At 57.7% G+C, this 25,236-nt stretch overlaps 1 protein-coding gene across 1 annotated transcript in view; it reads right to left on the bottom strand.

Moving 5' to 3' along the window:
• The window catches only part of RAB11FIP5 (RAB11 family interacting protein 5), a 38,305-nt gene that overhangs the window by 4,666 nt on the left and 8,403 nt on the right, over positions 1 to 25,236 (bottom strand). Inside the window, exons 2-5 of the mRNA XM_048303778.1 lie at positions 19,269 to 19,708; positions 16,872 to 17,595; positions 5,100 to 7,559; positions 311 to 494 (exon numbers count right to left, since the gene is read on the bottom strand). Coding sequence (XP_048159735.1) covers positions 311 to 494; positions 5,100 to 7,559; positions 16,872 to 17,595; positions 19,269 to 19,708 — 3,808 coding nt within the window. The remainder of the gene's footprint in view (positions 1 to 310; positions 495 to 5,099; positions 7,560 to 16,871; positions 17,596 to 19,268; positions 19,709 to 25,236) is intronic.

Raw genomic sequence — 25,236 nt, 5'->3', positions numbered from 1 at the left:
CTGCCCATGGCAGGGGTGGCACTGGATGGGATTTAAGGTCCTCCCCAACCCATTCCATGTTTCTACAAGCAGGGATTCACTCACACGCTGCACAATCAAACCCCAAACCAAAGCAGGCAGTGGGAAGACGATGGGGTGAGGAGGTGCAGAGACCAGGGATCCATGGCAGAAGGGAGGCAGAGCAAGCAGGGTCCCGGATCCCCACACAGCCCACAGGACCCCGCTCTGCCTCCCCACAGCAGCTCCTGCCCCTGACGGGCAAAGCTCCCGGAGCGGGTTTGGCACAGCCTCACTCGGGGCAGGCTCCTACCTTTAACTTGGGGTCGGTTTTGTCGGGGTGGGAGGCCGGGGCCACGGGCTGGACGCTGCTCGTGGTCACCGTCTTCAGCCTCTCCAGGCCATTGCTCAGCGCCGAGCCCAGGCTGGGCCTGTGCTGCTGCTTCCTCTCGCTGGAGCCCTCCTGCCCAGCGCTGAGGGGCTTCACGGGGTGGGGGCTGCGGGGAACAAGGTGGGACAGTCAACACCCCCACTGCTGCCTCTCCCTTGGATCGAACAGGGATGGCCCCTGCTCAGGAGACTGAGCCCAGCTGAACCCCCAGTGTCCGTGCTGCCCACAGCTCTCCTTCTCCCACGAGAGCAGCAGGGCAGGGCAGAGCCCACGGAGCTGCTCCCACCCAGACAGGAGATGCAGAGCCCCAGGACACGCCCTGCCCACACCTGCACTGCCCATCCTCACTAGGAAAGCTGTGGGTCACAACTCCCAGCTGCCAGGAGCTGGAGAAGCTGGGGAGCTCAAACCCAGTTCCAGTGTGATCAGAGGCTGCTGCATCCACTGCCCAGAGCAGCTTTTTGCTGCTCAGGAACTCCCAAATTAAGAGTCTGGGGTCACCATTGGTGCTCCATCCCAAGAGTTGGATGTCACCTGCCTGGAAGCCACCACAGAATTTGTCCCCCTCCATGAGGCCAAAAGGAGGGTGAGCAGTCAGTTAAGGGGGAATTTAATTTTCATTTATTTTTGCCTCACTCTTCACCCAAAAGGTTCTTTCTGGGCTTGGACAAAGTCCAGTTCCTTCTCAGCATGATGGAAAGAGAAGTGACCTGATGCTCCCTCCCTGCAAGGAGCAGGCACAGCTGTGCACCATCCTTGGGATGGAAACATCCAAACCTCCACCTGGGAGCTCTGCAAAGCCTCTCAAGGGTGACAACCCCATCAGCTGTGTGTCCCAGCGGAGCTGTGTCCTTGTTCCTCGTCCATGGCGATGGGATCGGGACATACCAAGGATGTGGAAATCCTCTTCAACCACGATGATGCCTCCTGCTGTCCACGTGCTGGGAGGGGCCAGCACTGGCAGCCACCAACCTGCTCCAACAAGCCAAAGGATCAGCTCCTCCCGAGGGCCAGCACAGGGACAGCTCTGATCTCTTCCCTCTGGTGCCCAGGGACAGGACCCAGGGAAGGGCTAGAGCTGGGCCAGGGCAGGCTCAGTTTGGATATCAGGGAAGGTTCTTCCCCCAGAGGGTGCTGGGCACTGCCCAGGCTCCCCAGGGAATGGGCACGGCCCCGAGGCTGCCGGAGCTCCAGGAGCGTTGGGACAGCGCTGCCAGGGATGCCCAGGGTGGGGCTGTTGGGGGGTCTGTGCAGGGCCAGGAGCTGGACTGGATGACTCTGTGGGTTCCTCCCAGCTCAGGATTCTGTGATCCTCTGACCCCTTGGCAGAGCTGTCCAAGCACATGGACAAAGCCCAGTAGTCCTGGGCAGCTGGAAAGGATGGAGAGGGATCCCACAGAGCTACGGGGGAGTCACTGACAGTGCCAGGGCTGGAGGAGTTGCTGTTCTGCACATGAGGCTCCAGCGCTGCCCACTGGGACTAAACCTGACCAGGAGCTACAACCACCAGGACACCGTGGGACAGGGGTGAGGAGAGGCTGGGGGAGCCACCAGGGCTGCTCATCACAGCCAGGCCTAAGCCCCAAATGTCACTGTCACCTCCTGCATCCCCACAGCCACGCAGAGGCTACGACCTGAGCGTGGCTGGGAACGTCCCTGGGAAGCCAGTGGGAACGCTTGGACACGTCTGAAAGCAGGGGGATATCTCCACCCCAGTGTGGTCACACGCTGCTGCCAGCCCCGTGGCCTGAAGGTACTGCTGAGAATAAATCCTTATCCCACTGCGGGTGGTGCGTGCAGGGCTCGGCTGAGCACTGCAGGGCTCTGCCTCCTCCGTTTGTCTCTGGAAGGATCCAAGAGCTGGAGACATTCCTCCACCTGTGTTTGTCCTGGGATGGTGGCACCAGCTCCTTCCAGGGGACCTTCACACCTCGCAGCCAGGCCTGGAATCCTGGTGGATCTGCCGAGAAGCTGGACCGGTTTCCACTCCTGACCCATGAACATGAGTTCGAGCGTGGAATCAGCTGCTCAAAGGCTCCTGACCCAGCACTGCAGCCCAAGTGGATCTGAGTTATGATGGAGCTTAAGGCCAAGGTGGAACATCTCAGGGTGACACTGGCCCAGCCATGTCCCCTTCTCTGAGCCAGCCTTGCCCTGTCCCAGCTTTCAGTGACGCTCCCAAGGTCACTGCAGAGCACAGGGAAAACCAGGTGCATTTCCCTCAGCAAGTCCCAAATGAAGCCTTTGTCACCTCAGTAAAATGCTCCTCACTGAGAACCAGACAGCAGAGGACAAACCCAAGGGAATCCCTCTCCCGTGGCCCAGCTGCTGTGCCTGGAGCCCCACACAGCACCCGAGGGCCAGCTCTCCATGGAGAAAGGGTCTGTAGGAGGAACGGGAATGGCTGAGCTTGGGATCAGCTCTGCTGGTCTGTCCCTGGGTGTGCCAAGCAACACTCTGAGTTCAGGGGCTCCACGAGGATCACCAAGATGAGGTGACTTAACCTGACCTCTCATTTTCACAGTACAGTGATTCTCTGCACTCCTGAGATGAGGGAGGTGCAGCCTGTGCCACCACCTCGGCACCTGTGACATCCCCAGTCCTGTCACCTGCAGGTGCCACGGTGTGCTGGGCCAGCCCCACATCCCAGGGATGGGCAGGAGCTCCAGGCAGTGGAGCCCCCAGGGCACACTCCCAGGCTGTCCTTGGGGCCCCTCCTGTCCCGGGGATGTGACACCTTCCCAGCCCTGTCCCCGGGAGCAGCAAAGGACCCTCCGCACACCTGGGAGTTGCAGCTGATGCTCCCTTGCCCCAGCAGCCACACAAGAAGACCAAAGAGCCCTCTGGCCACTTGGGAAGGGGCCATGGGACCCCAGTGCCGGTTTCCAGCTCTCCTGAGGAGGCACTGAACCCCCTGACCCCAAACTCCCACCGTCTCACACCAGGTACCGGCTCTCCTTCACTTGCAGACACTTTGTCCCAGCCAGGACTCAATGCCCATTCCAAGTCTGAAGTCGCTCCGTTTCCTTCCACCTTTTTCCTACCATCTTTCCTTCATCTATGTGCCTCTGGCTACCCCAGCAGGAGATGATCCTGGGAAGGGAAGCACCGCCACGAGGATTGGGAAAAGGTCCCTTCCAGCTTTCCTCCCTCACCCTGGGACAGTTATCACATCTCCCCAATCCTATAAAGCAGTTCAGAGCCTTGGAGCCTTCCCCAGAGGCCTCAGGAGCTCTTCAGAGGTTCTTCAGTCACAGCAAGTATCCCAAATGTGCTGGAGGAGCCCGAGCAGGGAAGTCCCAGGACCTCCTGGCTGTCTATCACTGATATCACACCCAGCTCTTGGATCCAAGCCCATCCCATCCAGGAGCCAGCCAGGCCTGGAGGGATGCACAGGCTGGGGATGACCATGAGCAGGTACTACTGACCTAGAGAGTCCTGAGCTTCCCTCCCTGCCTCAGTGATCCCTTTGGCATGCAGGACACTTCTCTTTCCATGAAACACAACAAAATTCAGGAGGTTTCTGTGCAGCATCTCTGCAAATTTTGAACAAGGTTATCTGCTGGGGGATGAATAATCCAATTAAAAATGATTGGAGGATCCGGCCTAAATAAGAAGAAAAAATATCTGACAGACCCAGACAGATGCTGGTGTTTGCTGCCGAGGCCATTTTGCACCCCATGCCCATCCCAAGGAGGGATCCCCTTGTGCAAGGGCTGGAGCTCAGCAAGTTCTGCTGGCCCCATCCTCCCTCCCCTCCTCTCACCGGGGCCACGACCGATCTTGCTCTTGGGCCAGGTGGGATTTTACCATTCCAGTAAAGCTCCATTTGCCTTGTGATCAGTGAGGCTGATAAATCCCTGCTAGAGCTTGGTAAACCCCTGGGCGAGCTTGGTCCTTGGGCAGGCAGACCAGGAGGAGTACCAGGAAAACGAGATGAACTGAAGGACACAGAGCAGGACTCCATGCCCTGAACTCACCAGCTTTGCTTCAGGGCATTTGTACAGACCCATGATTCACCTGTGAGGAGGAACAGCCCCTTCTTTCCACCCTTCCCATTCCCATCATCCTCAAGGCTAAATCCCACTGGCTTCATCACCAGTGGGCATCTCGGCAGGAGAGAGGGGAGAAGGGCATTTTGCCCGGTGAAAAATCCCTCTTTTTTAGCTATGGAGAGAAGGAGGGTTTCAGTACCCTATGGGCAAGGAAAGCAGCCAAAGCTGAATGGATGGCAAGGGCAGGGGCAGCAGCAGCTGTGCACATGCCATGAGGAACTCCGGAGAGCAGGAACAGCCAGCAGCTCTCCTGGTAGCCACGGAAAAGGTATTTGTTCTGCAAGCACAGGGGAGATGATGGAGCCAAAATCAGCACTGAGTGCAATGTGGGTGCAGTTCTGCTGCGCTGAATTTCCAGCTGGGGCAGGTTGTGGTGCATCGAACCTTTCGCCCTGGCCAGGGAAAACACCGGATACCAGTGGCCATTCCCCCAGGATCCCAGAGAGCCAAGGCTCCCAGCAGCTCGGGCTGGGCTCTCCGGGACCAGGGGAAGGTGAGGGAAGAGGAGCTGCAGCACCACGAGCAGCAGCCTCCTTGGAGCGAGCCCAGCCGGGTGCAGCCCTCTCACCACGCCCTGCTACGAGCAGAGGGGCCGGGCTCTCCTCTCCCGCACACACACACACACAGACACCCTTCGCCTTCCCCGCAGTGCTCACCTGGTCGTCTGCTGGCAAAAGGGGTTCTCAGCCGGCCGTGTCTCCCTGGGCAGAACCAGGAGCGCTGAAGCTTGTGCGTCCCCGGGCTGCGGGCACGGGCAGGGCCGGGCGGCGGCGCGGCGGCTGGCGGGGACGGGGCCACACGGCTCGGGGTTAGTGGCAGCCACGAGGAAAGGGGTGGAGAAGGCCAGGGGCTGGCTGGCATGCGGGGGGGGAGGCCGGCCGGGAGCGTTAGTGGGCTGCAAGCCGTGCCCGGGGGCCGCCTCCTGCGGGCCGCAGAAGCTGAAGTCGGCCCGCTCAAGCTTTTCGGGCAGCACAGCCTGCACGGGGAGCGGGGCCGGGGGCTGCTCCACGAAGGGATTGCTCGGGGAGTTGGGGCTCAGGGCCAGGGTAAAGGGATTTCTCAGGGCTGAAACTCCCTGCGTGTGCCTCTCGTCTGCCCTGTCTGGCTTCCAGAAATCGGCTTTCTTGAAGTCTATCCTGCTCTCTGCCGAGCGCCCCTCGGGCTCCTCGCTGGCGCGGGCCCTGCCCTGCTCTGCCTCCTCGGGAGGGGCACAGGGCTCGGGCTGCTCTCCTGCCTGCCCCTCACCATCCTTCCACGCCGGCTCTGGCCGGGATGGACTCTCCCCACGCTCTGACCTTTGGGCTTGCGGGTTTGGATGCCCAGCTGCCTCCTGCTCTTCCAGAGCCGTCCAGAACATTTCCGGCTGGCCCAGGTCTAGCTTGGAAGGTGGGTTTAGTCCTGACATACTGAGCTCCTCAGGGAACAGCTCCTGTCTGGAGGCCGCCTCCCACTTGGCACTGTCTGTGGCCCCCTGTGTCTGAGGGGATGCGCGGGGCTGACTCCAGCTCCCCTCAGCACCCGACTGCTCCAGCCCCTCCAGGGAGAACTTGGATGTGCAAGTCTTGAACTGCTCGGCCACATCTGTCTTGTTCATCTCCGACGGGTGCTCCCCCACAGCGGTGTCCCCTGTCCCCAGCTCGCTGGCTCCTGTCTCCAAACGAGCTGCTGAGTCCACAGCGGCAGCTCCGGCACCCTCGGACGCTGAGAACTCGCTCCCGGCTTCAGCGGCGTCTGCTCCCGGTGTGGGCAGGCTGGGAGGCGCTGGCGTGGAGGGCTCGCTGCTCCCATGGCTCCTCTGCAATTCCATCTCTGCTCTTGGGCCCTCAGAGTCTTCCCATCGCTCCTGTTTGCCTCGCTGGGGGTCACCAGACTCCCCCTCCTCAGTGTCCCCACCAGCGCCAGCGGCTGCGAACCACCTGGGGGGTTTGGGTGGTGGCACCGCCGGGCCGGGCACCGGCTCCTGGCGGCCCTGGGGCCCTGCCCACGGGGACAGCACCACGTGCCTCTCGCGGATGTCAGAGCTGAGCTTCAGGAGGCCGTCGCTGGCCTCCAGCCGCATGCTGGCCTGGAGCCGGAACACCGAGCTCCGGATGTCGAAGGCGCCCTCCTGGCCGCCCCTGGGCTCCGCGCCCGGCTCGGGGAACCTTCGTGCTGCCACGTCCTCGAGCACCCGCGGGGGCACGGCCGCCACAGTGCTGCCAGGCAGGGCCTCGGGGGCCAGCTCGGGGGGGAAGGAGGTCCTGGGTAACACACAGGCGGCAGCACGGGACAAGCTCTGGGCTTCAAAGGTGCCCTCGCCCAGGAAGGGCAGCCGCGGGCCGAAGGCGCCCTCGGGAGCCGCGCGCTCCTTGGCCGCGCTCGGGGTGCTCTCAGAGGGGTTGGGAGCGGTCTCCGTGGCTATGGTCATCCAGCCGTTTGTCCCTGCACTGGAGGACTCCTCCTCACCACTGTCCCCTTCCTCCCTAGTGCTATTTTCAGTGGTCAGTGCTGTTGACGCCTCTTTGTCCCCGGGGTTGCCCGAGGCAAACGCAGCTGCCCAGACCATGGGCGTGCTGCTCTTCCTCCTCCTCGCCATGGACCCTGCGGACACGGGGCTCAGCACATCCTCTATCACCGTGGCCTCCTGGGTGGTGCTCACCAGGTTGGCCCCCACGTCTAAACTGGAGAAATTTGTCCAAGAGCGGAGAGCTGCAGGGATTTCAGCGCCGAGGGGTGACTCGGCCTTTTCCAACACTTTGGAGCCCTTCTGGCAGGGTGGCTCGGCCGATCTCTCTGTCGGGCTGGCTCTGTCGGGGTCGTCAATGAAAGCCATGCCCTCTGCTGCCACCGAGGCAAAGAAGTTCTCCTTCTTCCGCTCTGGTTTGAGCCTGCTGGTGGCAAAGGCATCGAAGGTATCGTCCCACTCCGAGGGTGGTGGGGGGACGGCGGGGTCGGCGTCGGCAGGAGGGAGCTCTCCCGGTGCTGGGGGAGTGGTTTCTGGCACGGGGACACCAACGCTTTGGGCTGGAGACTCCCTCTCGGGGTCTGTCTGCCTTGGGGCGGCACAGGGACTGCAATCCTCAGAGGAATAAAAGCTCCCAGCGACCTCTGCTGCAGCATGCGGCCCAGGCGGGAAACTAGAGAGAAAGTGAGTAGGTGAAGGAGAATTTAGTACCTGGTCAGCGAGGAGCTCCTCAAAGAAGGGATTGCTCTGCAGGGAGTTGAGGAATGGGTTGGTGGGGGACAAGCATCCGGCCTGGCTGTCTCCGGGAGCGGGAGGGAGGTTAGAGCTCGGCATGCCAGCGGGGAGGGCGGCAGGGCACGGGGCAGGGGAGCAGAGAGCACAATGAGAAGGAGCATCTGAGCTGGTTTCTACCTGAGGAGACACTTCCAGGCTGTGGAGGGAAGACAGAACAGTCCTCCTGGTTAATGCTGTGACAGAGCTGTCAGCACACACCACACACACTGCAAACGCTCGCTCCAAGCAGCAATGACCAAACCCATGCCTGGCTCGTTAGGCAGAGCAATGATTATGGAGTCAGGGTGTGGAAAGGGCATGCACAACACACAGCAAGGGGCAGCCCTGCTCCCAGGACAGTCCTGCACGTTCCCCTCTCTGCCTCAGCAAGCCCAGCAGCCAGAGAGGTTTCCCCACTCCTGCAGCCCAAGGACTCGCTCAGTGTTTGTCCCGGTGCTGGTGGCACCCAGGGCAGGTGGAGCACGAGGAGCTGCCCAGGCTCTTGGATCAGGGTTACTTGAACCAGTCAAAGCACAGAGGAGTCTTCCCCAGTTTAGCCCAGTGCCTCCTCGCTTGTTTGCCAGCATTACCATGGGAGAGCACTGGAGCTCCCGCTTGCACAGGAGGGAGGGGAGCAGGGCTGAGGAAGGCTGAGCAGGAAGGAGCACGAGGCCAGGACAGGGCCCTGTCCCCGCTCTGGACACTGCCCCGCCTCCCACATGCCCCTTGTCACATCACCTCTGACCTCAGATCCCGAGATGCCTGAAACCCCATGGGGGATCCCAAGGTGGAAGGGACTCAGCACATGTGGAATTCAGAATCTCAGCCCAAGTGAGGCTGGCAGCTCCCTGCTGCCTGTTCAAGCGGGACTGAGGGCCCTTGCTTTGGGATTTCATTCATCTTCCTTTGGGAACAACTCCAGCAATGCGGAGTCACCCCCCTGAGGAGGCTCACCAGGCTCAGAGGTTCTCACATCACAAAGGGGGGGTGTGGTGTGGACACCCCATGTCCACCTGGTGCTCCGACTGCCACGCTCCCTCCTCCTGAGCCCATCCCCTTGACTCACCCTTGGGAGCAGCAATCCCATCCCCAGGACAGGGGCACCTGGCCCTGCCCCATTACAGATCCCGTGGGATTGCTGCCTCCTGCACTGGCCACGACTGCCGAGCTCCAGAGAGTTCCCCTCTTGGCTGGGGAGAAACATGGCCATGGATCAGCCAGCTCTGGGCACACCAAGGTTTAAGAGGAAGGAGTACATTAATTGCTTTACCAATGTCCCTGGGGCTACACCCCGGGATTTCAGGAGGGCTCGGGAGGGATCGCAGGCAGCACTGCAAGATCAAGAAGTTGCTTGCACAACTATTTCCATGTTATTGAGGATACACCAAACGCCTCAGATGCATTTTAAAGCACAAAATGCCATCTTCAGGCAAAAGCTGATGCTGGTGATGGTGGAGTTGGTCGGTCACAAAGCAGGGAGGGCGCCGGGCTGGCAGCACCTCGACCCAGGAGTGATGCCCCCACCACGGGGACCCCCTGCTCCCACTCCTGGCAGCTCCACAGCCCCTTCCCGCACCCTCCTCTGAGCAGCTCCTTGGAAAGGTGCCCATTGAAGCCATCAATGCCACCAAAGTCCCCCATCCCAGTTTGTGGGCAGGGAACACTCCCGGTGAGCGGCCGAGCGTGACCGGCTCCGCTCCAGCACCCACGGGCCACACCCCAACACCGCCGAAGGGAACTGCCAACTCAGGGACAACACAAGCCTCAGCCCCTTCATCCCCACGCAAACCTGCAGCTCCCTCCGGGCACGCACGGCTCGTGGGTGCCCTCTCCTGCTGTCACAGAGCAGCAGTGGTGGCCGTGCCCATCCTGGGCCCTGCACAGCCTGGCCCTGCTCCGCGTCCTCTCCTGCTCGCACCAGGGAGGAACAGCCAGGAACGCACCCCACAGGGGTGTGAGCTCTTCGTGAGCACTGAAATTCTCCAGAAGTTATGGGAGGAGCTGATGGACCCCGAGGCACAAACCACTCCAGCCTGGCAGCCACTCTGTGCTTAGAGGAAAACCTCTCCCGGCATTCCCGGCCTGGAGATCAGCACAGGGTTGGACCTTTTTCCCTAATCCCCCTCGAATGTAAGGGAACAGCTGCTCAGTATGTGACCACTCAGCTGGGTGAGTTCACAACATCCACAGAGAGATTTTAACAGGGCAAAACATGGCAAATTTTCCTTGCCAGCTGGAAAGGGAAGGTGGCAAGGTCCAACCACCATGATCTCAGGGTGCCTGCGAGGGGCACACGCCCCAGCCCCACCTCTGCTTGTCCTGCTGGAACTACTTCCAGGATTTGGTGCAGACCGAGATCCATCCCTCGTGTTCTGCCTGAACATCCCTCAGTGCTGAGTAAGAGCATCCAGGGCTGATCCAGCTCTGCTGGGCTCCAGCTCTAAATGGCTGCAGAGCATTAATCAGCTGCAGGCTCCTAATGAGCCCTGGCTGCTAGTGACCGTCCCAGCTGCCAGGAGCTGAGTGGGTGAAGTTCCCTCCTCAGGGGTGGCTGATGCCAGGGCAGCCCCTTGCCTGGGTATCCCAAATTGCACCAATCCCCACCTGCACTGCTGCAGGAACAGCTTCAAGGCCTCCTCAAACCCACCCAAGATGATCTTGTCTCCATTTCCCAAGTCCTCATGGGATGGTTTGGGTTGGGAGGGACCTTAAAGCCCATCCCAGTCCCACCCCACTGTCCCAGGCTGCTCCAAGCCCCAGTGTCCAGCCTGGCCTTGGGCACTGCCAGGGATCCCGGGCCTGGCCACCCTCCTGGGGAACAATTCCTTTCCAATATCCCATCCATCCCTGCCCTCTGGCAGTGGGAAGCCATTCCCTGTGTCCTGTTCCCCCAGCCCTTGTAAAGTCCTGATGGGAGTCCTGGGGTGCTGGACCTGCTGGTGTTGGCTAAAGATACAAAGACAGAACTTGAATCCATCTTGTTTTGTCAGATTTTGCTTTTCCTCCTTCAACTCCACTGTGGAAATTTCCTTTCTGTTTCTCAACCCCATTCCTGCTGGGCCCCACTGGGGTTTGTTCAGGGGTTTGTTGGCTGCAAACTACAGGCAGAAAAATCATGGAATGTTAGGTTGGAAAAGCCCTCCAAGATCACCAACTCCAACCATCCCCAGCACTGTCCAGGCCACCCCTGACCATGTCCCCAGGTGCCACATCCACAGGGCTTTGAAACCCCTCCAGGGATGGGGAATCCACCCCTGCCCTGGGCAGCTGTGCCAGTGGTGGACAAACCTTTCCAGGAAGGAATTGTCCCAACATCCAACCTGAGCCTCCCCAGGACTACCCTGAGGCCGTTTGAGAATCTGTGACTTTCCACTGGGATTTCAAATCGCAGCGTCACCGTTCGACCCCATTCCTTGGGACAAACATCCCTGCTTTGGCCACCAGCCTGGCGCTGGCAGGAGCCTTGCTCTGCCCCCAAGGAGCCCCATTTCCCACTCTGTTCTCCCCGAGGGAGGATGCTGGAAGTGCTCAGTGAAAGCAGGAGCGGAGCACGGCGGATTCCTCTAGAGGGAAACCTCCGCTTGCAGCAGCCTGATGGAAGCAGCTCTTTGCAGCACTGAAATGCTGACTCACCCTCCTCCTCCTCCTCTCCTCCTTCCCCTCCCATTCCCAGCACATGGCTCCGCCAGCCAAAATAAATCGCGGGTACCTCCCTGCCCTCATTTATTTGTTTGGCAGCACTTCACAGACGCCTTTGAGCCTCGCAGCAATAAAAAAAAATAAAAAAAAAAAAGGAAATAAAATATTGCTGAGCAACCCCCTGATGGAAAAAGTCTATTGGAAACAGCTTGTTCAATGCAGGGAGATTTCTCCCCACGGATCCCAGCCTGGGTTTCAGGCTGAGGGCAGAGCTCTGCAGTCCCAGCCCGGCGGCAGGAGGCTGGGGGACTCTGCACCACCAGCAGAAAACAGCACATGCGCTGGAGAAGCAGGAGTTTGGGAAGGGCAGGGATGAATCCAGCCGTGATGTGCTGAGGGGAAGAGCTGTGCTGAGCTCAAGTGGAAAATTCCTCCCAGGAGGGCTGGATCCAGGGATGTGCCGTGCACTGCCACTCCCAACCTGCTTTTGGCCCCATCTGCCCACGGACAGGGCTCACCTGGGTGGGAAACCAGCAGGATCGAGGTGCTGGAGCATCCTGCAGCAGCAGGGATCAGGAATTTCCTCCCAGCGGCATGAGCAGGGCTGGCACAGCAGGAATTGTGCAGGAAGGGGTTGGGAAGAGATGGGAACAGTAGCCCGGGACATTTTTGTACAGGGTGGGAGCACCAGCGGGAAGGAGTCATGGAATATATTTCAAATAGGAATTCCAGAGGTGGAAGGACTGGATTTCTCCATAATAAATCACCTGTAATAATCTATAAACGATCAGTAATAATTATCTGTGCAATAACCACTTTGCTCTTCCCTTGGGCCTCACCTGTCCATCATCCCAACTAAAATGGACAATTCCTCCTTTACAGACATTTGCCCTCAAAACCACGGGAATTTAAAAAAATAGCAGAAATCTGGGCAGCAGGAACCCAGGGAGATGCAAACTTCAACCCCCAAGTCCCACTTTTAGGAGCGGGAGCGGGGCTGGGCTTTACCTGGGCAGTGCCAAAGCACATTGGCCTCACCAGGGCTGAGCTGGTGCCAGCTCTGGATCCAGCTCTCCATCCTCGTGTCCCTCCCTGGGAAGCGCAGGCTCAGCAGCACAAAGAGCCCTTTTCCAGCCCTGCAGGCCCCTCACACAGATCCCACTCCGGGCCCAGGGCTGGTCCAAGGCAGGTGGGCAGCGCTGCACTCACCTGGATACGATCCCTGAGCCAGAGCTGGGATGCTGATGGCTCCCATGGATTCATCCACAGCATCCCTGTTATCCACAACGCCCTGGTTTCACGTCAGGGCCTTCATCTCCCTCTTCCTCAAACCCTGCAGCTTCCCAGGCTCTGCTCTGGAAGTCCTGCTGGCTTTGGAGGGGCTGCCACAACATCCACACTCCATCCCTCTGCTGCCAGCCCGGCCAAGGACTGCTCCAGCCATTCCAAACCTTCCTGCCACTCCCGGCATTCAGGAAAGGCACTCTTTGGGAGCACATGAGGAGCAGGGAGGAACTGAGTCAGTATTTGGCCACACTGCTGGACACAAGGCTATGGACCCTGGGAAGGGGCTTGAACCCAAGAATGGAACTGATGCTCCTGTTTTTACAGGACAGAGCACAATTTCCCTTTCCTCCTGTTGCCAGGCCTAAGATGCAGCCCCATTTTATCATCAGGATTCTCCACAGGAAGCAGGAGCTGCAGAGCTCTGATAACATTGGAGGAAACCCTGGGAACATGTAAAGGATTCTTTTAGCCCCAGGCTTTGCCTCAAATAAACCTGCTGAGCTTCTTCCTTGCATACAACCCTCAACCACCTGACCTCAAAACAACAAACCCCAACCAGGCTTTTATTCAGCCTCCAAAGAGCAAACACCACCTTCCTACTGCTCCCATCCCATCCAGGATCAAAGCCTGGAGCTCACAGGGATTAGCAGAGCCAGGGATGAAGAGCAGAGCCTTTGGGACCTGCTTCCCTGAGAAGAATCCAGGAAAAGCGGGTGGGAATAAGGGCTGAAGGCAGAAATGCCCAGTTCTCTCCCCAGTGAGCATGGACAGGTTTGCAGAGCCAGCTCCCACACTGATGGCTCAGCAAAACCCACCTGGCACAGAACAAAACCCTTTTTACAAAGCTCTGATTAAACCCAGCCCAAAGGCAGCAGCTCCTTATTTTGGGAAGGGCGTGTTTGGCAGAGCAAGTGGGTAAAGATGAGCTGTGCCAGGCTGGGCTTTGCTGCCGGCGAACTCAAACCATCCTTCTAATTACAGACCTGTTAACTAATCACAGGCTGAGGGTTTGGTCTTGCACAGTGACTGATTTTGATGCTTTCTCACCACGTTCAGCTCTGGGTTAAATGTAGCCTATCCAAGGTGGGCAAAAAGCTGAGAAGGTGCTGCTGGCAGGAGCCACAAAGCTGAAGTTTCCAGAGTCAGGAGAGCAGGAGGGAAAAGGTCCTTTCTGCAAATAAACCAGGACTTAAAACTGCTCAGTTCTCTCCAGAGCAAGGGTTAACTCATCTCCAGTTCCACACGTGACACTGGTACTGAACAGCTCCTCAGCTGCAGAGGGACATCAGAGATCCCCCAGAGATCAGAGAATCTGGGATGGTTTGGGTGGGAAGGGACCTTAAATCCCATCCTGCCATGCCCAGGAACACCTCCCACTATCCCAGGCTGCTCCAAGCCCCAATGTCCAGCCTGGCCTTGGGCACTGCCAGGGATCCAGGGGCAGCCACAGCTTCTCTGGGAATTCCATTCCAGGGCCTCGTCACCTTCCCAGCCAGGAATTCCTTCCCAATATCCCATCTGACCCTGCCCTCTGGCAGTTCGAAGCTGCCAAGACCTAAAAAGCTCTTCTTTGATTCTTTGACCTGAATCACCAGCTTGGCCCACGAGGTTGTTCAGCGCAAGGAAGCAAAATAAAATCAGAGAGGTCAGTTCTGTTTAATTAAAATGAGTAATGATGTCATAATGAATGGCCAGGAAAACTGAAGCACTGGAAAACCAGGGCAGAGACGAACCCTGTCCCTGTGATGATGGGAAGGACTCAGACTCAGTCCCCAAATGCTTCTTGTAGCGCTCCCCAAAGGTTTGCAATTATCCCAGTGCCAAACCCTGGTCACTGGGAGGGAGAAATCCCTTCCCAGCCAGGCAGCTCCAGCATTTCCCCCTCCTCCATCAGACACTTCTCCCAACTCCTGCTTTCAATCCCCTCTGCTCCAGTTTAAGCTCATTATTTCCCATTCTCAGTTGCAAACTGCACTTAAGACCCACTGGGATGTTTCTCAACGCCCCAAAAGGGGCATCTGTGAATTCCTTCCCTCCAGCCCGTGCTGCTTTGAAGCCATTCCTATTTTTGGGAGAGAAAATCCAGGCCAGAGGAGCTGCTGCCACACAGCTCATCCCAGTCTCTCCTCACAAGACTGACCAAGCCTTCGGCAAAGCGACTCCAAGCAAAGCTCAGCTCCAACTGAGCTTGAGGTTAAACTGTGAGCACTGAGGTGGATTTAAAAAAACCCATGGAGTGGAAACCCTCTGGGAAAGGAGCAACGCTGGGGATGAGTCCAGGAAAGCAGGGAGCTGTTAGAAACCAGCAGTGTTCAGGGGCACTCCTGGTGATTATCCACTGGGCTGGATGGACAGGAACTGAATTCCAGCTGGATCAGACATCCCTGCCTTGAAATCAGTGTCCAGCAGAAGATCTGGGCAGGCATGGCCCTCCCTGCCTCCTTCCCAGAACTGCCAAGAGGGGAAAACCTGCAGGTTTCTCACCCATTTCCCAAGGAAAAGGCTCCAGAGGGAGATGCTGAGGGCAGCTCCTCCCCATCCCATCCCATCCCATCCCATCCCATCTCATCCCATCCCATCCCATCCCATCCCATCCCATCCCATCCCCACAGTGCTTCCCTGGTTGCCTCAGGCACTTGTGGAGTCACTGCATGGATACAGCAGGATTTTTAAACCTTGATTTTTCATTCTAGGCCTTAACCAGCAGGTTTATTATCCCAAAATTAGAAAGAAAAATTAAAAGAACAATCATGAGTGGGAATACTCTGTCCTTCCTCAAGGACAGGATGCAGAGACCAGAGTCCTTCAGGCTCATCACAAATCTTGCACTGAGCTGTGACACCAAACCCCTGCCTGGGGTCTGAGTCTCCTGGGAACCACAGAATCACAGGATGCCTTGGGTTGGAGGGACCTGAAGGATCATCCCACTGCACCCCTGCCATGGCAGGGACACCTTCCACCATCCCACGGTGCTCCAAGCCCTGTCCAGCCTGGCCTTGGGCACTGCCAGGGACAGAGAATGCCAGACCCATCCATGGGGATGCACCACAGCAGTCCCCAGACCTCATCCTTGTCTCTCCTGCTGCTGCAGCAGGACAGAGCTCCCACATCCTGCCTGCTCCTTCCCATCCCAGCTTTCCCTTCCCAGGGATGGACTTTGTGGGACAGAGCTCAGGGCCTGTGGGATGGGGTATTCCTGATATTCCTGAGCCAGGGAAGCAGCTCCTGCCTGTCCCAGTGTCCCCAGCTCTGCCTGTGCAGCCCCAAGGCCACCACGAGCACAACACCTCCCAGTGGAAAGGAGCAATTCTGGGGCTGGTTCTGGAGCCAGGCTGAGGGATGTGCTCATCCCTTTAAAAATGTGGGAACCTGCATACGTGGAATAAACCAGGAGTGCCCTCCTGATGAAAGGAGGCTCAGACTGAACTCAAATCTTCTGCTTAAGAAATTAGGTTAAAGTCAGCCCAGATCAGAAAACCCCTCTGATAAACCAACGCTGCAGACTGAGCCAGCTCTCAAGTGCTGGTTGTTTTCTCTGGCTGGTTTTAACCCCATTTCCTGCCTCTCACTGACAACACCCTCGACCTCTGGACTGCCAGCTCAGCTCCAGGGGCTCCAGGGGTGGACACAGGTGATAAATTCCTCACAGGAACAGCACAAACACCACAAAACCTGAGGATCCGGAGGGATGAATCACCACACAAAGCAAGAACAGTTAGAGATTCGCAACTGGGAGAAGGGAAGGCTGGCTGGGATGGCAACAGGAAAGAGCAGGGTTGGGATTACTTTGGGAATATTAATGATACCTCACGTTATCAAAGTGCTGCACCCTGAGCAGACCCTACAGAAGAAGGTGGGGCTCATAAAAATAACGTGATTACACGTCCTGATATCCCACATCCCAGCCTGACTGCCAGAGAAGCTTTTTTAGCTCATTGAAGGATAATGAATCTGCATTTTGAGGCCACAGAACCACTTGGTGTGACCACACTGAGCCCCACCTCTGCAGAGGGAAACCTCTCCATGGAGGGGATCCCTCCCTTCCCCGGGTGGAAAACACATCCCACACCCTGCAGAGGTGGTTTCTGGCAGAAGCCAGGGGAGGATGCAGGAAAATCCCCTTCCCTTTGCGACATTTAAGAGCGAGGAAGCATTTTCCCTGCTCCGACCTTGCCTGAACACCGAGGCCCGGGAGCGTCCGGGAGCTCTGGCCAGCAGATCTGCTGGAGACAGGAATTTGGGGCAGGAATCGCCAGCCTGGACCTCCACACCCCCTTCCACTGACCTGGGTTTCTGAGGGGACTCTTTGGGCTCCTTGGACCCAAACCAGCCGCTGCTCTTACTCCTCTCATCCCCCGCAGCCGAGGCGTGGACGGGGGTCCCTCTGTCCCCCTGGCCTTTGCCTCCCGCGTCGCTCCGGGTGCCCCCGTGGTGGAAGAAGCCTCCCTTGGCTTTCTTGTCCTCTTTCCTGGTGTCCTCGGGCGGCCTGTCCTTGGCTGGCTCCGCGGAGAAGCCCAGGGGAGCCGCAGCCTGGGTGGGTTTGCTCTCCAGGCGACTGCTCTCCTCCATCCTGGCCCTGCCCAGGTGGTTGCTGAGGGTCACGGCCTTGGTGGACACCTTGAGCTCTTCCTGCAGGGCCAGGCTGGGAGGGGACGGGATGAACCTGGGCTCGTCCCTCTGCTGGGCCCTCTCCAGGCTGCCCAGCCCCCAGGGCACCTCCTGGGGGTTGGGGTGCAGGGGGGTGAAGCCGAAAGCCTCGTCCTGCCTGCGGGGGCCGCCGGGCACGGGCAGGGGGGCAGAGCTGGTGGAGAGGCCTGCGGGGCTCCTCGGGGCCGCCTCGTCCCCGTACACGTGGCTGCCGTTGATGCACAGGGACGAGCGGGACACGGGGTCGTTCTTTGGCTTCGGGCTCTGGGTGGCTTTGGGCTCCAGCACCGGGCTGACCTGGGACACGTCGTCGCTGAACGCTCTCTTGTGGGTCAGCTTCGGGGAGGGCAGGAGGTCCTTCACTGGGGGAAGCAAACACAGAACAGGTCAGGCCACAGGCACAGCATCGTTATCTTCCACCTGTGAACCCTGAACAGATCTGGGAAATCAACCCGGCCTTCTCCCTCCTGGGCTCCACGGGATTAAGTTCTTGGAAATGCAAAGCACAGCTCACAGCTGTGCAGCCATACAGGAGACACAACATCGTCCCCCAGCCCAGCAGGGGAGGACCCCAGAGGAGGCTCTGTGAGATGACAAACCCATTGTCTGAGAGGATCTGAGAGGATCTGAGGTTGATAATAAATGCAAGGAACTCCCCAGAAGCTCCTTAGAGGGTTTTAAAGCTTCCATGTGACTTAGGAGTTTGCACGGAACAGGGGACGATGCGGCTGTGAGCTCCAGGCCACTGCTTGGTGTGATGAGCCAGGAGGGTCCAGGGCCTGCAGCTCCCTCCCACTGCCTTGAGGGTTGGACTTGATCATCTTAAAAATCTTTTCAAACCTCAACAATTCCGTGATTCTATGACCTTGTGGCTACTGCCAGTTTTTGGGGGTAAAAATCATGGAGAACCTGAGAACGACTGACACAGCTGCTGCTCCTCCCAGCTGGACATGCTGCTTCCTTCACAGAACCACCGAATGGCTGGGGCTGGAGGTGACCCTAAAGAACACCCAGTTCCACCCCCCTGCCATGGGAAGGGAAGCTCCCAGTAGCTGGAAGGCTCATCCCAAGGATGATGGGACCAGCATGGGAATGTAACCCAGCAGAAGCCACATGGCTCCCCAGGGACTCCCACCCAAGCTGGCAATGTGCTGTCTGCAGCCAATTAAACCATTTAATTATATATTTGTTTCCAAGGGGGAATTAATTCCCTACAAGGGCCTTTTTTGTTTGTAAATCGCTGCCCTGGGAGTGCCAAGAGCTCAGATTGTTTTAATCACCGGAGCCGGGCCCCGTTTCGGCTTTGCCTGCAAGCTGGAGGTGGCTCATTAGAGCCGTGACCCAGGGCAGGGCCAGCAGCTGCCCAGCCCAGCCCAGCCCAGCCAGGGCCTTCCTGCAGGGACTGCTTGGAGGGGCCAAGAACAAACAGCCCTGAAGAGTCCTCAGATCCTGGGAGCTCGTGGTGAGGCGCGGAAAAGCAAAATCTGGGATGTTCCTCCCTGTTCTGGCAAACACCTCAGTGCCAGGACACAGATCTCAGGGGTTTGTGCAGGAGGTCACCTCTTAGTGACATCCTGGAGCAAAGGAGGCTCAGGGGGGACCTTGTGGCTCTGCACAAGTCCCTGACAGGAGGGGGCAGCTGGAGGGGTCGGGCTCTGCTGGCAGGGAACAGGGACAGGAGGAGAGGGAACGGCCTCAGGCTGGGCCAGGGGAGGCTCAGGGAAAATTTCTCTGCTGAAAGGGTTGTCCAGGCCTGGCACAGCTGCCCAGGGCAGGGATGGAGTCCCCATCCCTGCAGGGCTTTAAAAGCCCTGTGGATGTGGCACCTGGGGACATGGGCAGTGGTAGCCTGGGCAATGCTGGGGAATGGCTGAACTCCATGGTCTTGCAGGGTTTTTCCAACCTAACCAATTCCACGTTTCCCTGGTTCTGTCACCGGGTAAGCAGTGAGTTAACAGAGTTGCAAGAAAGTCTCAAGTCCCTTGCAAAGAAAGGAAGGGGGAAAACCGGGGGGGATTATGCCTGATCCTCTTACCAGAGCGCTCCATGGACAGACTGCCGTGTCTGCTCGGGGATTTGGGCACCTCAGGGGCATTTGCTGCCATGCTCAGGCTGGCAGAGGAGATGGTGCTGTCGGATCCCAGGGACGTGTTGGACTGGGTCAGGGACGACTTGCGCAGTTTGTTCTTCAGGAAGAAGCCCTTGACCTTGGACTTCTTGCCCCCGAGCTCGAAGTCGTCCTCCATGTCCAGGGCTCCCATGCTGCTGGGGATGATGGCAGAGGCCGACTCCAGGTCGTACTTCTTCTTGCCTGTCACCTTGTCCTTCAGCCTCCCGAAGGGCGAGCGCGGCTTGTCCTTCATGGACAGGTCGAACATGCTAGCGGTGAGGTTGTTCCGTGTGAACTGGATGCTCACCAGGATCTCACCGCGCTCCTTCTCCTTCTTCCCAGCCTTGGAGTGCAGCTTGTGCCACCTGCAGCCAGAGGGGAAAGGAAAGGAAAGGGCCCTCGGTCACTTCCAAGAGCCACAAGCCAGGAGAACTTTGGAGAAGATGCTGCTGGGTGGGAGAAAGCACCAGGACTATCCAGCACGAGTTTCTCCAGGGAAAGGGCTGGAAAACATTGGATATGCCCAGGGCAGTGGAGTCCCCATCCCTGGAGGTGTCCAAGGAAAGCCTGGACATGGCACTGGAGACAAGGTGGGGATTGGGCACAGGTTGGACTCCATGATCCTGGAGGGCTTTTCCAACCTCAGTGATGCTGGGATTCTAATCCAAGTGTCCCAGATGTCACCCAAACCCCAAGTCAGAGACACAAACACCACACACGGAGCTGGCACACGGGACCTGACCCCTCCCTGATGCCCCTGCAGCTCCATCTCCACCAGTGTCCTTACCCCAAACGCTGCCCTTCCACCAAATAACCCAGAAAACAGCACCTCACTCACCCCGCTGTCAGACACCACTGGGATTTTCCAGGGAAAGCTGGGAACCCGTTTTTGGAAGGAGACAACACCGCCAGCATTTTGTGCTCATGATTTAAATATCCCAGAGCCGGTGACTCAGGGGATCCTCTCAGCAGAGACTGACCCGGAATGGCAGAGGAACTCAAGAGCATCCATTAAATCCACTTTCTGCCAGACCTTCCGTGTCTCACCCAAATAAAGATGCTCAGGTTTGCCTGGAAGTGTCCTTGGATCAAGCACTTAGAGGATGATGCATCCCGGGAATTCTTTATGGGAAGGAGCAGCTGCTGTGCAGCTCCAACGCCACCCAACACAACCCCAGCCTTCCCAGGTTACTGATTTGGGGGAAATTCCCACATTCCCACAGCTGGATGATGGAATTCTCCCGCCTAGTGACAGCTCCAGGAGCTATTGGCCATATCCAGCACAAAGCTCCCACTGATTCCACAGCGGATTACTGGGAATGCTTCCCACTGTCCCACCCCACACAAAACCCTAGACACAGACTTGGCTCCAGAGCTCTGCCCGTAGAAACGGAAGGAACATTGGAAAAGCCTCCAAACCACTCATGCACAAGGCAAAAACACCCCCAACCTCCATTTAGGTCCCGATGCTTCCACAGGGAATGGCCTGGCAGCTGGCAGGGCATGGAGCAGCCTCTGGAATGGGATGGGAGAGGGGTCTGGGTTCCTGCCTGGGGGAAGGAGGGGTGGGATTGGGGACACCAAAGCAGGACATGCCCAGAGCCACCCTCTGGTTCTCCATTTCCACATCCCAGTGGGGCAGCACCAAGCACAGGCCACAAGGGAACCGTTCCTTCCCAAAAATCACTTCACCCCCTGCTCCCCACAGGATGCTCCATCTCTCTGCCAGTCCCAGGCACCACTTCCCGGGGCAGTGCAGCAGGATGAGCAGGAACCCAGCACAGCCACAGCCCTGATCCCTCCCAGATCCAAGTATTAAATGAATTTCTGATTAAAATCCCCCTTAACAAGGCACAAGGAAATCTGCAGGCTCAGGACAGATCCTATTTCTGTGTTGTGCTTCCCAGGAGAAACACAGCAATGGGAGCTGAAGACGCTTCTGGACATGCCTTAACAATTTCCCAGAAAATAAAAATCCCAGTGAGTGAAGTCACTGAGAAGAAAAAAAATAGGGAAGGAAAATGGGATGGGATGGAGGCGGGTGTGACCATGCTGGAATCGCCAGGGTGAGGAGAAGACTGGAATTGTGTCCTCCAGGAGTTCCTGAATTTCTGCCAGGGAAGTTATCACAGCCTGGATGAAGGGAGGAGCTCAGAAGCCTGGGAATGCTACACCACACCCTGGCAGTGCCCAAGGCCAGGCTGGACCCAGGGGTTTGGAGCACCCTGGGATGGTGGGAGGTGTCCCTGCCCATGGCAGGGGTGGCACTGGATGAGCTTTAAGCTCCCTTCCCACCCAAACCAGTCCAGGATTCTCTGAAGGGGACACAAAGTCCCCTAATTCCCTGATAAATATTCCAGCTGCACAGCTGGAAGCACCCAGGTCCTTCACCACACAAGTGCAGGAGGGACAGTGCCTGGGATCTGCTGGGCACAGACATGGAATTAAACCCCAGTGAACCCATTCCTGTTCCCACCACTCACGTATCCCACCCCATCCATTGCCCACTGCAAAATTTTCAGTACCCAGGCTGCAAGCTTGAAAATATCCAGGCAGGGAAAAAAAAAATCCATGGAAAAAGGCAGCATTAACCCCTTAGAGCAAGGCACCAGCAACAAAACCAGCCCAGAACAGCTGAGCCACTGGCAGGGAGTGGGAGCAGGTGCATCAGGAGGACAATTCCCAAAGGATTGGAGGGGAAAAGGCTGCCTGGAACATCCAACAGGGCATTGTTCACTTTAATGCAGGAGCTGGAAGCAGCTCAAGAGGGAAGGGCTGCAGCAGCCTGGCAGCTGGGAAGGAGAGACTGGGGGCCTGGATCATTTCACAGGGAAGATGAACAACTTTTGAAAGGAGTTTTTGTACCTCACATCATCCCATGGAAAAAACCAGGGAGAGTCTGGGTGGATTAAGGTAAGGAAAGGCAGGAGCTCCCCAGGAGGAGATGGAACAGCATGGACACACTCCCAGCATCTCCCATCCCATCACTTCCAACCCTGTGAGCATTAAAGGGAATTTGGGTGCTGAGCCTGAGCTGCTGCAAAAAGCAGCCGTTCAAGGAAAAACCTCTTCTTATGCTGCCATGGGATTAAGGAGCTATTTTTGGTTCCCAAGACCTCATCAACAGTCGGGACTACATCTCCAACAGGCAACGGGGCTATTTTTAGGCTGAGCTCTCAGTTTGTGGCACAGGACGAGGGTTTGGGAGGATTCAGTTGTTCCATGTCGTGTGCTTGGGGTTTTTATGAATCAGCTCCAGTGGAAATGGGAGGTGCAAACTCCTGAGATGCAGCAGGAGAGAGGGATCGGGGAGGGATCGAGTCCTAGACAGCAACACACAAACTCCCACAGCAGCTTTTCACCATTAACCCCACCCCACAGCCCTCAGCTTCCCCAATTTCTTCCAGAAGCTGCCCTCGGGGGCAGTCCTGGGAGGGGGTTTCTGGACTGGGGCCACCCAAGGTCACATCTTGGGGAGGGACATGACCTTTTTCATGGGAACCGACAACGTGCCTGGAAAACAAACAGCTCCTGCCCATGAAATCGCTTTCCCAGGTCTGAAGGAGCAGAACTGGGTTACATCAGTCAGGCTGATGGAGGGAGCTGTGCCAAGCACACCCAGCAGCAGGGATCCACAAGGATCTGCTTCCTGGGGGTGTTTTGGAGGCCACAGCTGGGATCCAGCTCCTCGCTGCACAGGACACCCAGGACAAGCCACTCACCTCCGGCCACCTGCTCCGAGGGCTCCTAGCAAGGTTTGGAGGGGTCCCAGCCCCACACAGCCTTTGCTGGTTACAAAATTCAAATTAAAATTCAATTAAACTGTCTGTCCTGACCCAGAGCCAGAGCTGGAGAGGACCAGGAGCAGGATTGCTCCCAGCTAAGGAGATGTGTCCTGTGGGGAGCTGCTCCTGCCCCCCTGCCCTACCAGGGGATGTCCTGCTGACACCCCCCAGCCCTGGGCACACGGAGAGCCCAGGGACACCTCCAGGGTGACACAGCCAGGGAGTGCAGCTCCAGCAAGATGGAAGACACAAGCCACAGGCTGGGGAAATTCGCTTTTGCTAAAAAATGTGCATTCTTCCCTGTGACACTCCATGGATCCAGCACTGCCAGGTGTGCATCCCCAAAAGGAGGGGTCCCAGGATCTGCCACCCATGCACAGGGAAGGGTCCGGTGATGCCATGAAGATTTTTGCCTTTTCTTTTATATCCCTGTTATACCTTTTTACAACTTCTGTATTCCTGGTGCTTTTCGCCTACATTCTTGGACTTGTTTGTCAAGCTAACAGACTGAACATTTTAGAAGCTTTGTAGCCAGGGATCAGGGTGCCCCAGACCTCAAGGTCCTCTCCAAAACATATTCTGTAAACCAAGATAGAACCATCCTGGGGAAGGTCCCTTGGGGAGGGGGGCTCACTTGAGTCTCTCATTGGGGAATCTTTGATAGATCTGCTAATTAGTAACACCTATAATGTTATACCCAATGTTGGGGGGAGACACAGACACAGAGATAGACTCAGCAGGGTGCATTTCAATGCATATGACCTGGACGTGTACACCTAAGGATCCTTAAAATAAATACCAAGGTAAAATCCCTTTTCCCCTTCTAACCATGTATGACTCTTGATTTTAAGACCAGGAAAAGGCATCACCGGAGAGCAGCCCGGGGTGGCTGAGGGGAAGGAAGCAGCAACTCACCCCAGCTGGGCAGAGAGGAAACCTCAAACAGAGAACTCCCCGGAAAGGGGAAGCAGCTGGAGGCCCTGTGAGCTCCGAGGGGTCTGCAGCTCCCACTCCTGGGCTGTCACACGGATTGGGAGCAGCCACGTGTGGCAGAGGCTCCCCAGCCCCCACTGTGGGGCTGTGCTCACTCATTTGGGTCACCGTGGTTAATGAGCACATCCCAGCTCTCCCGGCCCCCCCGTGAATCCCTCTCCTCTCTGCTCCCTCTCCCCACGGAGAGCCAAAGGGAGCAGTGCCAAAGGCAGCTCTGGGAGACAGCACCCCGCGTCTATTTTTACATTTGCTGTTGCCAGGATCAGTCGGAGGCACGGAGAGCAGCACCCAGGGCTGCTGGAGCCCCGGGCTCCCAAAACCACGGCTGCCCTCATCCTCCCGCAGCATCCCGGGCAGAAAGGCTGAGCCAAGGGAAGAACACTGGCGTGGAAACAGGAGCACGGGAATGTTGTTAAGGAGGGAAAGCGACCCCACAGAGGGTGAGGATGGGATGGATTCACTCAGGGCAAACACCTTCCCTTCTCCTCTGTGCTTTGTCCTCCCCTGGGCAGCAGGGGACAGTTTGGGGGGGCACGGGGAACCCCTGCTCCAAGAAACATTGCCGTGGGTCCTGGAGCTACAGAAGGGAATGCTTGGGCACTGTTTACTCCCCATCAGTGAGAAAATTCGTCAGGGTTGGGAGCACTGGGCTGGCCCAGCACCTCCTGGATGGGGAGAGAACGCTGGGATGGGTAGGACACAGAGCCAGCCCCAACAGGAAAGCACCACCGACCCTGATCCGAGGTTTTCCATCCCCTTGTCCCTTCCACATCCCCTCCGGAGCAAACAACTCCTTCAGCACAGAGCCAAGCACAAAGCCAAAGCCTCCACCCCATCAGCAGCTTCCCGGGTCAGCATCCCAAAGCCCCGGGGAGATCCAAGCTCATTCCACCAGTTCGGGATTACCAAGGGACACTGGGATGAGATCAGGAGAGCAAGGCAGCACACACAGCACGGCTCAGAGCTGCCAGGGGCACACCCTGCTCCACTTCCAGGGAGGACACGGGTTATTCCCAGGAGGATATGGGTTATTCCAGGGAGGACCACCTTTGCCCTCCGATGGCTCTGGCTGGGGTCCCCAAAAGATTCCCCTCCAAGCTCCAGCTCAGCTGGAC

This window comes from Corvus hawaiiensis, chromosome 5 (assembly GCF_020740725.1).
Source record: "Corvus hawaiiensis isolate bCorHaw1 chromosome 5, bCorHaw1.pri.cur, whole genome shotgun sequence".
NCBI lineage: Eukaryota > Metazoa > Chordata > Aves > Passeriformes > Corvidae > Corvus > Corvus hawaiiensis.
Note: the sequence above shows the minus strand (reverse complement) of the source record. Positions and strands in the feature narration are given on the sequence as shown.